General features: G+C 46.6%; 1 protein-coding gene across 1 annotated transcript in view; it reads left to right on the forward strand.

The window, feature by feature from the left end:
* Window positions 1–3,374: 3,374 nt before the first annotated feature.
* Window positions 3,375–15,796, forward strand: part of BMP6 (bone morphogenetic protein 6) — an 88,965-nt gene continuing 76,543 nt past the window's right edge. The window contains exon 1 of the mRNA XM_034061373.1: window positions 3,375–3,801. Within this exon, the coding sequence (XP_033917264.1) occupies window positions 3,375–3,801 (427 nt within the window). The remainder of the gene's footprint in view (window positions 3,802–15,796) is intronic.

Raw genomic sequence — 15,796 nt, forward strand, 5'->3', positions numbered from 1 at the left:
GTTTACAGGATGAAAATTAAACAAGGACTTTTCAGGGGGATGTAGAAGACCTCTTTGAATTATTAGGGTAATGGGGTGTTTTTTTGTTTTTTTTTTGTTTGTTTGTTTGGTTTTTTTTGGGGGGGGGGTGGGGGGGGCGTGGAGTGGGGTGGGGTTTTTTTTGAGGAAAAAAGGCTTTACTGCCAACTTGCCAACGAGTGGACAGACCCGAGTTTCTCCGCTTTGCCACCAGATGTCCGTCATGAGCAGGAAAAGCCTGTGACCTGAGCGATACCCAGAAGCCTGATTCCGCAGCATTTTTGAAGATACGACAATGAAAGTTAAAGTACATGTTACCACAGAGCATTGGATGGTGGATTATACTACGAAGACTCCTTGGCAAGCGAAAAATTCCGCTGGTAGCACTACAGTATATTTTCAATTAACTCTTAAGACACGTGTCAGCCTGCAGCAGTTGCTGAATGTAGTCTTTGCAGTCCGGAGAATTACGTATGCAGCTCTCATCTGAAGTCTTAAAATTCTTTTTAAGGCAGAAACTTGCTTTTTCAGATGGGAGGAATATCTGAAACCTGTTGCTGTAGGTGACCTCTGTAAAAGAACTTAATTCTTTCCACCCCGCAACAAGTTGCTGAGTGATGAAGTGACTTTCCTGGGTTCCATAACATTAGCTGGAACTCACAGTAAAGCATTCACAACTAGAAGTGAGATGTGTTTCTGCGGATAAGTAGTGTACATCTCTGGGAAGCATTGCTGAAAAAAGTAACAGACTTATTAATTAGACTTAAATTAAACTTAACAGAAGGTGCAATGAGTTCCTAAGGAGGGCATTAGCTTCCTAGCTACACATGGAAACTTACCCTAAGAATATGGTAACTTAACAGGGAAGTATTGGAAAGTTTGCTGTGTGTCCCTGTCCCCAGGCTGCATCAAACTCAGATGCCCAAATGCTGCCAACTGTTATTACAGCTGCAATTCACTAAAGTGATCCCTATGCAAATGACAGTATTTAAAATATTTTTATTTTAGAATAAAAACATAGAGGTGATACACATTTGAGCATCAGAGAAGCAGAAATGCCCAACAGCTATCCTGGAATTTGCTAAAATGCTGCTTGCTGCTAAATATGCACCATCTTTGCTGGACTTCAAGGGAAGTGGGGGACACTTTGGATGGAAAGGTTCACACTTTGGAGATAATGGTATAATGAGACATTTCCCTCTGGTGCTGTCAAAACAGGAAACGGAAGCTACAAAGCTCTGCTGGAGAGAGCAACATGAACTACATCCAAATGGGCTCAGACTGGGAAGTGAATGGCACAAAAGTGGCTGCTCCCCTTCCTCACCACCTGCGGGATAAGTGCCTGCCTGGGAAACCTCCCTCACTGACCTCAGGGCTCTTGCACTTCCTCCCAGCCTCCAAATGTCCTTCCTAAGGCTGCTATAAAATAACTTCTTGGTGGGCTGAGAGGGATGCAGGACAGCTTGTGCACTGGGCTCTCTGCCTGGGAGCCTGGGTTTTTCCCATCAGGATCCTACAGTGCCTCACAGAAGGAGAGTGATGTTGTTCACCTACTCTCTGGGACTGAACCCTCCTCTCCCTCTTTAATCAAATAATCACTGCTGCTCTAAGCTGACAAAATTGAATAAATGAATCAGCAGTACAGAAGTTTCTCTGAACACTGCCTTCCCCAGTCCTTAAGGGATGACACAGACCTCTTTCATGATGGTAATGAAGTCCAGTATATCAAAAGGAGCATGTTTAGTTCATGCTGTTGCACACACCCTTGCTTTCAAATTCTATCCTTAACAATGTGGAAAAAATAGGGGATAGTTGCAAAAGCGACTTCCATACTCTTCCCTCCCACCCCTATGACAACTATGCTCAAATCTCCTTAAAGGTGCATTTTTTTCCCCTCCAAAACAAGCTTTCAGATACCTAGTATTACAGTGTTCCTTGACTGGTGCAGTTAAAAGAGCCATCTGTGACCTTGCTTTCACAAAGTGAATGCTTGGAGTAACCTCCACTTCTGAAACTAACATACTCAGTCTTGAATATTCTCAGCTGTGTCTCTGGGAAACTGAATATGAGCTTATTGCCAGATTCTGATTCTAATAAAGTTAATGGAAATTTTGCCAGTGACTTCAAATAGTCCAGATATTATTCTCCAGGCCAACTCCTATGAAACTATCCCAGTTCAAGCCTAGAGCAATTGCGCTGATTTCAGCGGGGCTAGCCTGGATTTACTCATCCAACCCGAGCAAAATCCATGAAGTCAGAGAGCAGCATATGGATGAGCTGCTCCCTGCTCAACTTCATTGTCGTTCTTAGAATGCTGGATGGTGATGGTGGTGGGGTTATGTTTTATGAAAGGGCTGTAATCACAGCTGCAACCTTAGCGTTTGACTTTAGGAGTGGGTATGTTCTTTTACAGCGATATAATTTGTTTCAGAGTACACAGACACAGTCTGGTACTTCATCAATGGGCACTGGGTGTGGAGGGAGAGGTACCTGCGCCATTTATCAGTGCTTACTTTTGCTCAGTACTCCAGAAAAAGGGGCGGGATGCTGTAACCCGTTCAAATGAACGATAAGGTTTTTTCAGATTCAGAACAGGTACCACTCAGCCTACTTTCAGGAGAAATAACCTACATGCTCTAAATGCTGGGAGCGGTGGCCGAAATCTTCTTTACGAAGGAACAAGCCAGCGGAGCCGCCGAGGCAGAGGCGGCCGGCGCCGCTATTTAGCGGAGTGCTGCTCCAGCTCAGCAAACCAATGACAACCGACGGGACTGGCGCTCTCGAACCTGCTCTGCTCTGCCCCCCTCCATCCCCCGCCACCGTCCCGCCCGCCCCGCGGGGCCGCGCTACCTGCGCCCTCGCCCGCTCCCCGCCCCGGAGGAGCGGCCGCCCGCCCCGCCGAGAGGCGGGCGCGCTGGTGATTTGCCTTTGCCGGCAACAGCCCCGCTCCGGCCAGCCCGCGGGGACCGGGGCTGCCACCGCAGGAGCCGCTCGCTCGCTCCCTCGATTGCTCCGTGGCAGGGGGGAAAGTTCGCTGCTCTCCTCTTCTTCCTCCTTCTCCCCCCCACACGCAGACCCCGCGGCGCCCCGGGGCAGGGGCATGGCGGACTGACCGCCCGGCCAAGGCGGGGGGCGGCCCCGCCGCACCTGAGCGGGTGAAGGGAGGAGGAGGCTGCCCCGCTGTGCCCCGCGGGCGGCCATGCGCGGCGGTGGGGCTGGGCGCTGAGCCCCTCTGGCTGCCCCCGCCGGCCCAGCCGATAGCCGCCGCGGGGGGGGCAGGGCTGGAGGGCGGCGGGGAGCCTCCCCGGGGAGAGGGGGAAGTGGGGACCTCGCCTGCCTCCGCCCGGCCGAGCGCCATGCCGCGGCGGCTGGCCTGGCTGTGCTGCTGCTGGGCGCTGCTGAGCGGCGCCTGCCGCCCCGCCGAGCCCGCGCTGCCCGCGGAGGGCGGGGAGCCGCCGCCCGCGGCCGCCTCGGGCTTCCTGTACCGACGGCTGAAGTCGCACGAGAAGCGGGAGATGCAGCGGGAGATCCTCTCGGTGCTGGGGTTGCCCCACCGGCCCCGGCCGCTGCCGCGGGACCCGCCGGCCCCGCCGCCGGGGCGCCTGACGGCGGCGCCGCGCTTCATGCTGGACCTCTACCACTCCCTGGCCGAGGGCGCCGAGGGCACCGCGGGCGCGGAGCGGGGCCGCTCGCCGCCCCCTGCCCCGCCGCCGCCGCTGCCCAGCTCGCAGGACAGCGCCTTCCTCAGCGATGCCGACATGGTCATGAGCTTCGTCAACCTGGGTGAGTGCCGCGGTTAGCGGAGCCCGTCCGCACGGTCCGCAGACACCCGTACCCGGGGAGGGGAGGCGGACGGCTGCTCTCTGGGCAGCGCGGCTGGGTCGGCGGTCCGCGGGGTTTGCCGTGCGAGACCTATCTTGAGCTGCACGGGTGTTGGCCAGGAGGACAGCTCGCTTGGGTGAAGTGCAAAACCTCCTATTCCTCTCCCCAATGAGACAAAACCCCGCAAAACCCGAGGGAGACAAACAAGAAGGGAGCATGTTATTGTAATCTTTATTAATAGCATTTTTGCACTTGTTATGCTGATAGCGATCAGTCCGTCATTCAGGATCAAATCCACTCTACTCTGGTTTCTGGGCAGCGGAGTCGGGTTCACGCCGGAGCGCAAGTTGCGTTCGCTCCGTGCGAGGTCTGGTGGCGCACAGATGTCTTTCTGACTGAAGTGCAGTTGCCCCATGCTACTCCACGCTGTCCCCGTCTCCTCTTTCTTTGAGGAGCTGAGCTAACATGGTGATGAATATGTGATTCCATGTAGGATATCCCGGTGATTGAACACAGGAATGTGATAAAAAAATCTGTATCTCGTTGGAATCTTGAAATAAGCTGTTAGACATCAACCTGTTCTTCAAACAAATTGTACCGTCAGCGTGTTACTGATGGACTGAAGGGCTCCAAGTTACCGTGTCAGTGGGAAAGCCATTAAGCTTTTTACTTGAAGGAGCCCTCAATACTAGACTGCAATTGTAAAGAAACAGTGTAATTAGATTCAACCTAATGTGGAGAATGAAAATATTTCAATTGGCGAATTGCAGTTCCTTTTCTAGGGAATTCCTGTGAAGCTCAAGTATCTTAGCTGGTCATCTGAAAATTGTCTTTTCACTAGTGCTGCCAGAACTATGTGCCAGAACGATGACACCTGTGAACAACTTGTCTTGTTTAAAGCAAAATACAAGTTGTTCATTTCCTCATCTATAGCAGTGATAAGTCACTGCAGTGGGGAGTTTCTCTGAGCTCCCAGAACAGGTAGATGTGTTCAATAGCTTTGTGCCACAGTGTATGTGTTCAGTACAAGAGCTGGGTGGTTTTTGTACCTGATGAAAATCCTGTAGTATGGTGGAAGTGTCCCACTTGTGCTGCAAATGGTTGTTAAAGGATTTGTCTATGTTGAGATTGTGGCGACTGCATCTCATGCAGGCACAACAGAGGTGCCAGGGGTGCTGAGCTTCTGCAGTAGTGCACAGAGCCCTGTAGGCTCCACCTGCTGCAGTTACCCCTCTCAAGGTCTCAGCCTCCCATTTAAAATTAGCTCCGAGATGTTTAGTTGGTGCTGCAGTCTCAGAGCTGTGATGCTTTGGTTTGAGGCATCCTCAAATCATCCTTCAATGAAGCCAACGTGATCCTCATTTGGCTTGGACTCTGGGGTGTAGGAATACCATAAAGGTTTTGAGTCAAAGAGCAGCTGCTTCTCTTTCTCTCCCCTCCCTATTTCCCCAAACCTCTCTGTCCTCTGATAGAGCTGTTGCCACACTATTCCTTGCCTTGGGGAGTTCCGGGACTTATGCTTGGAGCTGTGAATTTAAGAAATATGGTGTTGGCTGTAGATGCCTGTTAGAAATCCCTGTGGCACATTTTTTTTAAAGTTACTAGGTACTAAAGTTACTAGGTACTAGGTACTTAAAGTACTAGGTACTAAAGTTGCTAGGTACTTGCAAGGGGCTGGGTGGTACCCAGAGGTGCTGATTTCAGGGAGAAACGTGAGCATGTGATGTTTTAGAAGGTATTTCACTGCCTGCTGTATAAAACACCAGGAGAGAAGTATTAGACAGTAACCTGAAACTATGTTTCTTTTAAAAATAAAAAACCTAAAATCATATGATTCAGATCAGTTCTGATAATTTTGGATCTAGACACTTATGTAACAACAAGGAAAATTATTCACGTAATGTAGTAAAATAGCATGATTGAAATGCTAGTTATGAGTCTCAGGAAGTATGAATCAACTGCAGAAATTTCTCATCAACTTCCAAGTTCCGAGTCATAAACCATAATGTCATTTAACGTGATTGTTTGTTACCAGAGTGTTGGCAAATCGAGGGGGTGAGACTGAACATCTGTTCAGCTGTTTTCTGTAGCTCCTCTGACGTGTCAGGGATTTTGGGGGGTCTTTCACATGTATATTGACATTTGCTTTTCCACTAAACAATAATTCATTCTATTGCAATGTAGAAACCAAAGGTGTGATAGGAAAGAGCCAGCCTGTGATCTGTTAAAGCAGCCTGTTAGATGTAGTCTAGGAAATGCAGGAAGAGATGATGGGATTACAGCAGAAAGGGGAGGCTCCTGACCTCAAGGACACTGAGTATTCCAGTGAAGTGTATGTTTTGTGACCCTGAAATCCCGCAGCTGGAGTCTCCTTATAAGCAGACATTGCTAGAACTATTTACTTGGGGTTTTCTGCATGTGATCAGACCTATAATAACTTCTGCTTCATTAAAATGGGCTTCTGAAGAGCTTTGCCTGTGTTCAACATTAAAGACTTCTCTTTCTACTACTGAAGGGCAGCTGCCAAAGTGGTGTGAGGAGCCCTTGGTATTCCCTTGGGATCAGGAGTGTATGGTATTATATGGGTAATATCTGTGTACAGGTGCAGGCTGCCCTGAAGACGTGTGGGGCTGCATGAGTATGAAGTCAGTGTGGGTGATTTACCTTCAGGTGCTGATATTGCCTCTGCTGCAGCCCAGAACATTTGATGCACCTGGTTGTGCTGGCAAGTCATCATCTATGTCAGCTGTGCAGAGGTCCTGCCACTTTGTCCTGAGAGTTTGCAGGTGTTAATGTTCTTTTAAAAGTGCAATTAACTTTTCCAGCCCTGTAGTCCCAAAAGAGTCAGTAGCTTGTAATCACTGCTGATCTTAATGTGCAGTGCTCCAGCCCTTCCTGACCAACATATATATTCCTTTGTTCTGGGGGTACAACTGTTTTCTGTCTGGGGAAGGCTATGCTTCCATATGTGCTCAGGGTACCAATCCTCCTTGTCGATGTCTTGCAAAGCCGAGGGACGTTGGCAAGGTCTCGGGTTATTCAGGCAGCCGAGACTTGTCCCAGACTCCAAGGTGATGTCCTGGGAAAGTTTCTTTTAAAAATAAAAAAAGAAATAAAATTTAAAAGGGGGCATAGAGGCATGGGTGCTCTCCAGCTGCAGGGAGCTGCTGTCTTACACGAAGGACAAGAAACATCAGTCTTTGAAGTGCAGTCTACCTGTCTTGCCTACCTGGTGATGTCTGCACTGTAGTATGGACTTGGGAGGTATGGGCAATGATTCCCAGTGGGGCTGACTGTAGGGGAACTTTGAGTGTTCAAGGTTTCTAGGAGATGCTTAGCACTTTGTGTTATAAGGCACCTGGACAAATGTATTGGAGAGTAGAGATAAGTGTTCTATTACAAGTAAAACCACATATAAGATATAACCAGTTCAGGTAATGTAGATAATAAATTTCATTTACCAGGTTAGATACCAAAAAATAATTTGACAGAAAATATCATCTATCTTCAGTAAATTTGGTCACTATTTTTGGAAGATGATCCTGAAAGTGCCTATTTTGGATATTTTCACTAGTTTGAGGCACCTGAAAAGTGCCTGTTTCTTTCCATTTCCCACATAGGAAATCTGAATACTAGTACATATAAGTAGATGGATATAAGGTGCTGTGGAGCAATCCTGTGTCAAAATGAGGAAGAAGCTTTCCCATGCCTTCCTACCCTGGCATCCACACCAAGAGAAAAAAGCCCCATGCTTCCCACAAGAAAACCCAAAGGAGTCCAAAGAGAATCTTTGCAGGTTTCTGCTGTCGCCCAGATCTGGGGCTGCTGACAGGTGGATGGCTGTGCAGGAAAAGCCTGAACCCATCAAACCTTCCAGAGATAAGGACCATAAAAAGTATGCTTTTTGGGTCTGGTGCCTGGTTATCCACAGTCTTGTGCCTTTTTGTAGCAGAGGAACAGCATGGATTCATTGTATCCCCGTATTTTTGGAGAGAGGGTTTCCCCCTCTAATGCAAGACCTACAGGTCTCTTGGGAGGACTTCAGGCAAAGAATGAGGGAAAAGCACAGCTGTTTGCCAAGCAGTCCTGCAGGCAGCCCTGAAGCTTTTCCATGTGATTAAAGTTGGGGTTATGGTGAAAAAGCCTCTTTGATCTTTGAATTGCCAAGCCCTAGGCAATCCCTTTCTTCCCTGCAAGACTTCAAGTATCTGCTGGGGCAAGGGTGCTCCCTTTCAGTGCAAAGGAGCTGCGCAGAGGTCAGTGTAAAGCTTGCTGTACAAATACGCTCTCTCCCATGGCCTATAAAGCAGCACCTTCTGGACGCGATGTCTTCCAAGCAGGCTTTTCATCTTTTTGGCAGCCATCACCTACCAGATTTCCTTCTAGGAATGAGCTTGCGCAAATTCATGGCAACTTAGGCAAAAGCAACATGCTTTCGCTCCACATGGCTTTTCACAGGAGGGAAGCAGCACTACAGCATCCTTACGTGTGTTTCTAAAGCAGGTGGATCTTTTCATCTGAAGGATTTGATCAGCCCACCTGTCTTTTTCCTGGTATCATGCTTGCCGTCAGGGGATATGAAATGAGGCAACCAAGTTGTATCAGGAACGTTGCGTGATTATATTGATGGGACCGTACCATTCATACTGTCATCCCATCTGTTTATACTCTTGGCCACATGTTGTAAAGGTCAAGACATCTACTCAAAGGGAATAACTGGAGTGTGTGATGCTGCAGATCTGGCTGTGTTGCCAGCTGGCTGTGTACAGCCTTGCGCTCTCGGCGTGTGAGCAGCGTCCTCCACGTGTGTCCAGAGCCGGCCAGTATTAGAAATCATGAAGCTGATGATGGGAATGAGTTTACTGACTTCTGCCAAGCCTTGTATACTGGGCTTCGATGCCAAGACAGATCCCAAGCGTCAGAGAGCAGCCTTACATTTGCTGTTCAACTGTTGCAGCTCAAGGTCCTCATTTATGTCATCTCCTCAAAGCAGTTGTTTGAGAGCTGCCTGCTAGCGTGCAGCTGCCTAATGACATGATTAAAACTGCAAACGGTCCTTTAGAAGTCCTCAGCTACTCCAGACTCTGAATTCGAGGGACTACAGTCCTCCTTCTGCCTTTGGCAGGAGACCTGCAAGACGTATGGCTCCTGGTGAAGCTGCTCTTCAAAACCTGCCCTGCTGAAATGAGTGGAGGGTCACATTTATGTAAGGGCTAAGTGTCATCTGGACTAAGCTACTGGAACCAGACCATGTGGCATTAGTAGGACTATTCTCTGTCTTGCGAAAGCTTTTCAGAGCTTGAAAATTTACCGTCTTATATTTGGGTGAAATATTGAAGTCTTACAACAACCAACAACAAAAAGTGATTGTAATTGGAAAAAGTCAGGATTGCCAAAGCAGTCTTGATTGATTTGACTCAGATTTTGTATGTGTAAATAGCTACAAAACTACATTTTGAAATACAAACCCAGGTGTGGGGTTTGTTTGGGTTTGCTTGTTTTTGTGAAAAGCAATGCTTCCTAGTTCTTTTCCTCAAACAAGGTTGAAACTAAACCACTTCTTATGAAAAGGTTTTATTTTGACAGTGTTCTTGCAGCTGGACATGGCTTCATCAGAAAATTGCTTGGGCAGCTGTTTTGAATGTCTTGTGCTGAGCTCCTGCAGGGACTTCTTGCTGGAGGCTTGCACCTCTGCTGAAGAGCTGTAGGTCCTGCCTGGGCTAGCCTGGTGCATCACAGTGGTGACGTGCTCTCTTGTAGTTTTAAATATAAACTTTTAAGTGGTGTTTGTGATTTAGGAGGAAGGAAGGCGGTGTTTAGACTTTCCATGCTGCAGAGGCATGATTCTTTTTAAGACATCTTGCCTCATGGCTAGCTTGGCGGGGGTTAGAGTAAGGTCCAAGTTACTTAGGATGTAAACAGTCCCACCGTGTGTTTCTTCTGCTTTATCCCAGCAGTTGCACGGTAATGCTGTTAAGTACAGTCCACCTGCTAATCATTTAGTGTTTCCATGTGAGCATTTATACAGCCATGTGAAACAGAGAGCAAGCACTAATGCCTGCTAGAACAAATAGAGATTCACATTTGTTTTAGCAGGCATCAGACCTCAGAGCCTGTAAGACAGGTTAAGGACCAAAAACTCTTATGTGCACTGGTGGGGTGCATGGAATTTTTTTGTTCCAGCGGGGCAATGGTTTTAAACTGAAAGAGGGTAGGTTTAGGTTGGATATAACACAGAAATGTTTTACAGTGAGGGCGGTGAGGCACTGGCACAGGCTGCCTGGAAAAGTAGTGGCTGCCCCATTCCTGGAAGTGTTTAAAGTCAAGTTGGATGGGGCCTTGAGTAACCTGGTCTAGTGAATGATGTCTCAACCCATGGCAGGGGGTGTGGACTGGATGATTTTTGACAACCCCTTCCAGCCCAAACCACCTTTGATTCCAAATGTGGAGAGAGTGTTTGGGACTGGGATTCTCCATCTGTGATACACCAAGGGTGAGGGGCCATATGTGGAAACATTCAGCAGGTTGTTTCCAGCTTTTTCCAGCCATAGTTGGCAGAGGATGAGGAGTAGTGCCTCCTGCCACCATGTCTGCAGTGCTTGCAGCAGTGATGGCTGGCACTAGCACCCCAAAAAGGTGCCTGCTCCCTGGTCCTGTGCTTTGGACCCAGAGCAGGTTCCCAAGGCAACGGCTGTGGGAAGGGCACAGGGCTGTATCTGTCATAGGGCTGTTGCAGGAGAAAAAGCTTAATTAAAGAAACAGCCCCTCTGGGACTGGAGAGGGGTGTTTAATACATCATGTTGGACTTTGATTCCTAAAACCTGCTATGGATTTGGGCTAGTATTTCCAAACTTTCAGATACTTAAGAAACAGCCTTGTAATGTTGGGTGGATTTTGGGGCTGTTTTTTGTTTGTCATATTCGTGGTGGGGTTTTTTGTTGTTGTTCTAGGTTTTTTTCCTTGGTGATGGCATGAGATTACTTTTTGTTGTTAAGGGCACAAAGATTTTGACAGCACTGCCTTCAGCTCTTTTTATTTTATGTTGCAGTGTTCATCATAGCACAATGACAGAATTGAATCAGTGGTAGCAACAGTGGGATTTTTTTGGCAAAAAAGGATAATGTAGACAGAGCCGAAGTGTTCTGCTAACTACAACAGTAGCTGTATTTTCAGAGAGCTAGACATGACTGTTTTGATCCAATGTGGTGTTAATCACAAGAATACATAACTGCTTTCCTATGAACTTTCCCCTTAAAAATATCCAATGATATCACCTGATGTTTTGCATGAATGCTCAGTATAACCAGAATTTAGAACAGCTGGCTCCATATAAGCGTGGAATATTCATAGGTCAAATATTAGTGTATAAATAAAAACATTTTGAAAGTGAAAACAGAAGCACAGTATTTGAAATATACTCAGCATGCAGATGTACTTCGTGGCTTGAATAGCTTTGCAAATTCATCAAGACAGTGTTAACACTTGCTCCGAAGAAGTCAAATTTCCTGACAATAAATGAGAAAGTGTTTTTCAAACAGTATTCCAAAGTTGTTATTCCATGTATTTTAATGGTCATTTGCACTATGAGATGTGCAAGTTAGCTGTTTGAAGCCCCCCTTCAAAGAAGATATATTGGATCAACCCAAAATCTTAATGGTAGAAAATTGAGAGTCACAATTTCTTTTATCAAGTGCAGGCTGTAAAATATGCCTTGTTTAAAGCATGCACACAAACGTTCCTGGTGAGGTGTGCTGCTGTACGCAGGCGTAGATGCCGTAGTCTTATCTTGTCACTTACTGCATTGCGTTCACGTGGCATATATGGTCAAGGTATTAGACATTCTGTTTGTACAAGGGCTAAGGAGTGACATAATGTCTATTGAAGCACAGGCGTTTAGCTCCACAGCAGGCAACAAGGCGCACTTAAAAAATGAGAGCAGATTAGAGCTTGTGGGCAGGTTTTGATAGTCACACCCGTAAGTCAGGAGGAAAGAGTCTGCAGTTTTGGTGTGAAACGGAGCTGCTTTCTTACATCCTTGTGTCTCCTGGGCTTTTCAGATCATCTGATTGATAAATCTGGGAGAGTAAAGCTGTAAGCAATCAATCCCAGTCCTTTTACAAGGAATAAAATTGTCCAAATGAGTTGGAAAAATGTTGGGCTGTTACAGGCATGTACCAGATGCAAAAGACTTCTCTGCTTCTAGCTTTGTAAACTCTGTAATAAAAGGTGTTTGGGCATGAACACTTACTGCAGCATAACTTCCTTTTTCTTTTTTTTTCAAACCGTGTTAAAAGTATCTGGGTTTAGGCTCTTTATTGAGGAATAAAGACATGGTTGCACCTTTAATTCCTTGTGTCACCGTGGTTCAAGCTCCTTCTGGCTGAATCTAGATGAGCAGAGGTTGGAGCAGCAGTCTTTAATTGTCAGAGGCTCTGCAGGAAAAAAAAGGAGGAAGCATTTTCTGTCACTTATCATGAGTTTCTCATTCATGTTTCTTCTCTGCTAATGACCACACTGGTGGTGTGCTCCATCTTAGCTGTGATAAACATTTCTTGGGGGAGGAATAAGCCTTATAAGCTTTTAATATGTCTGTGTCTTCATCATGATGCCAAGGCCAGTTCATCAACATGGAATCCTACAATGGTTAGGGTTGGAAAGGGATTTAAGATCATCTGGTTCCAACCTCCCTGCCCATAGGCAGGGACACCTTCCACTAGACCATGTTGCCCAAGGCTTTGTCCAGCCTGGCCGTGAGCACTGCCAGGGATGGAGCATTCACAACCTCCCTGGGCAACCCATTCCAGTGCCTCACCACCCTAACAGTAAAGAATTTCTTCCTTATATCTAACCTAAAGCAGTGAGAAGCTTCTCTGAGGGCCTTATTCTGTATGCACAATTTTGGTGCAAAATGGTAGGAGTAGAGTTCTACAATTTAAGTCTGTATGAAATTGTCACTTGAATATGTATACAAAGGTTTGATCCACAAGTACAGAATCCAGGTGCGTGACTTAAACAGTGGAGCTTGGAGAAGATACCCTTCATTTTAGAAACGCAACGGTCTCTTGCCCACAGTCATCCTGAGACTGCATTTCAAGAATGCAGACCCTTTTGCTTCATTATTGTAACATCAAACGTCTTTGACATGAAAGGGACTAAGCAGTGGCTATGTAAGATAATGACTTGTTTATAAAAATAATTTAAACAGCATATGAAAAGAATAAACATGCATGTCCTGCCAAAATTCATTGTATGTTCTGCAGGCTTTGGTGATTGTGAATCTCTTGGCTTGCCCTTTCAATTTCTTTTTGGTTTTTTTTAATTCTTAACCCACAAAGACAAAAAGGCAGAGGGGGAAGGGAGTGAAGAAAAAGGGAGACAAACTTGTTTAGGGAAGTTCCAACTTATTGTGCTATGGAAGAGAAAATACTTTTGCTTAACACACTACAGTAGAGATTTGCATTCTGAGATGTCTGTGCCTTGTCTCTTGCGTGTGGTAGTTTTTACACATTAATGATTGTGGCAGTTGTCCTGTCCAAAAATGTGCCATTCTGCAGAATGTGTAATGCTTGTTACTTACTAGACAATGTAAGAATACTGCTCTCTCTCTTATTCAGGACCTCAAAGCACTTCGTAAGTGTTGAAGTCTCACATCGTGCTCTGAAAAACATAAATTGTTACCATACTTGTGTCCAAATGGCTAAACTGAGGCTTGAAGCGTGACTGGATTGAGGCTGTGATGAGGCCTCTGAAATTCTTGCTTCCAGTCCTGTGATCTAACTGTGAAACTGAGCTGTGTTACCATCCTGGCAGGTACCTAAGTGGCCTGTGGAGTCAGTGGAATAGTAGGTCTTATTTGGTGAAACCTGCCCTCTCTCAGGTTGGTGCATCAGCCAGCTGCAGACCATAGGTTCTCACCTGGCTAAGGCTTTAGTACTTCCCACTCCTGTACCTTGCTCATCCATGTTGCCTAGTCTGAGCGTTCTGCAGCCATGCTCTGTTAGAGATAATGGCTCCTCAGATGATGCAAACAGCAAATACCTCTGATCTTTGTGGGTGCTACCTGAATATGAATTTCCACCAGACATCACAGAAATCACAGAATTGTTTGGGTTGGAAGGGCCCTCTGAAGATCATTGGTTCACAGAATCACAGAATCCCAAGGGTTGGAAGGGACCTCGAAAGGTCATTTAGTCCAACCCCCCTGCAAGAGCAGGGTAACCTAGAGTACATCACACAGGAACTTGTCCAGGCGGACCTTGAATATCTCCAATGTAAGAGACTCCACAACCTCCCTGGGCAACCTGTTCCAGTGCTCTATCACTCTCACAGTAAAGTTCTTCCTGATGTTCACGTGGCACCTCCTATGCTCCAGTTTACACCCATTGCCCCTTGTCCTACCACTGGATATCACTGAAAAAAACCTAGCTGCATCATCCTGACACCCACCCTTTACATAGGGCCACCTAGAGCAGGTTACACAGGAAGGCATCCAGGCAGGTTTTGCCAGAGAGACTCCTCGGCGGCCTGTTCCTGGGCTCTGCCACCCTTAACAAAAAGAAGTTCTTCCTCATGTTGAGGTGAAACTTCTTGTGTTTTAGTTTATCCCATAAGTATAGTTTACCCCACTCCCACTGTATGACTCATCCTTCCACCTGTATTGTGGTGTAGACTGGTAAGATGAACCTAGTGCTTGGGGTTGAAACCGTCCCTGGGGTTTTCATCCTGTACCTTGGCTTCCAAAGCCTTGAATTCCTCCAACTACATTTTCTTAGCACGTTTCTGCTGCAGTGGGACAGTGACTGGGTGCTCAGGAGGTTCTTCTGCCCAGCCAGGTCTCTGCAGCTCCATCAGGTATCTGTAGTCCTATGGAAGCAGACACAGCTTTGAGCAAAGCCATGGGCTCTCCCCTGCCTTAGCCCAACTGCCCCACAGGTCACTTGCACATGTCCCATGGAGGGGTGTGATCAAATGCCTTCCCATTTTTATATGATGCCTACTATTTGCCTTAAGTGGTAGCTTTTGGAAGAGAACAGCTTTTCCTTTGTGGTCTCTGAATGGTGCAGGAGACACTTGGGTGCAGTGGATGATAGCATGAGCATGAGGGCAGTCTCTGGTTTTATGTGTGTTCAAGTGTAGTACATTGGTGTAAGCAGGCACCCCCAAGGAGCTGGATAGGAAAAATTAAAGCAGTCAGGGGCTAGCACATTTTTCACTTAAAACTATTGGAAAGCCTAATAAAGGTTTGTCTGGCTTTTGGTAACACCCATGGTAATGGTGACGTCCATGCTGTGGGGTGGTAATGTTTTTTGGTGATGTCCATGCTGCAGAGTCATAATGCCTTTTGGTAGTGTCTGTACTGCAAGGAAGGTAATACTAGATAGTCTTTTGATTTAACTGATAGTTTTGTTGAGAAACTCCAAATAAAAATGCAGTGTAATGGCTGAAGTCAGTATAATGAGTCCTTTATGTTTCAGGAGCTATTGGGATTGGGTCTGCCTGATACTTTTGCTATTGCTAGTCTCAGTAAAAACAATTTTATGGGGTCCCAAAACAGTCTGTTGCTTCTGGCAGCCAGAGAGCTGGCAGTCCCAACTCACTGAGGCTTGAAGAGATAGTTCATTAATTCATGGCACTTTCCAGAATAAACATGGCAAACCTCCTCTGAAATAACAGACGGTAAATTCTCCTTGTCACTCAAGACTGCACATTTGTCTTCAGAAAGGGGCCGTGAAAGAAGCTGTCCATCTCCTAATGAATGAGAAAATAAATAGAAGAAGAATTGTGCATTGTGTCATGCTTGACATGGCGAAGCTTCGGGGTGGAATAACAACAAATCTTTCCTCCTGTCTTATCCCTGTTACATGTGGACCTAAACCAAGCAATGCCCACTGGGCAGGCTATCAGATGGAGTAAACTTTCATAGCTCTTCAGCAAGGCTCCCTGGTGGGAACAACTG

The sequence above is a fragment of the Melopsittacus undulatus genome, chromosome 1 (assembly GCF_012275295.1).
Source record: "Melopsittacus undulatus isolate bMelUnd1 chromosome 1, bMelUnd1.mat.Z, whole genome shotgun sequence".
Classification (NCBI taxonomy): domain Eukaryota; kingdom Metazoa; phylum Chordata; class Aves; order Psittaciformes; family Psittaculidae; genus Melopsittacus; species Melopsittacus undulatus.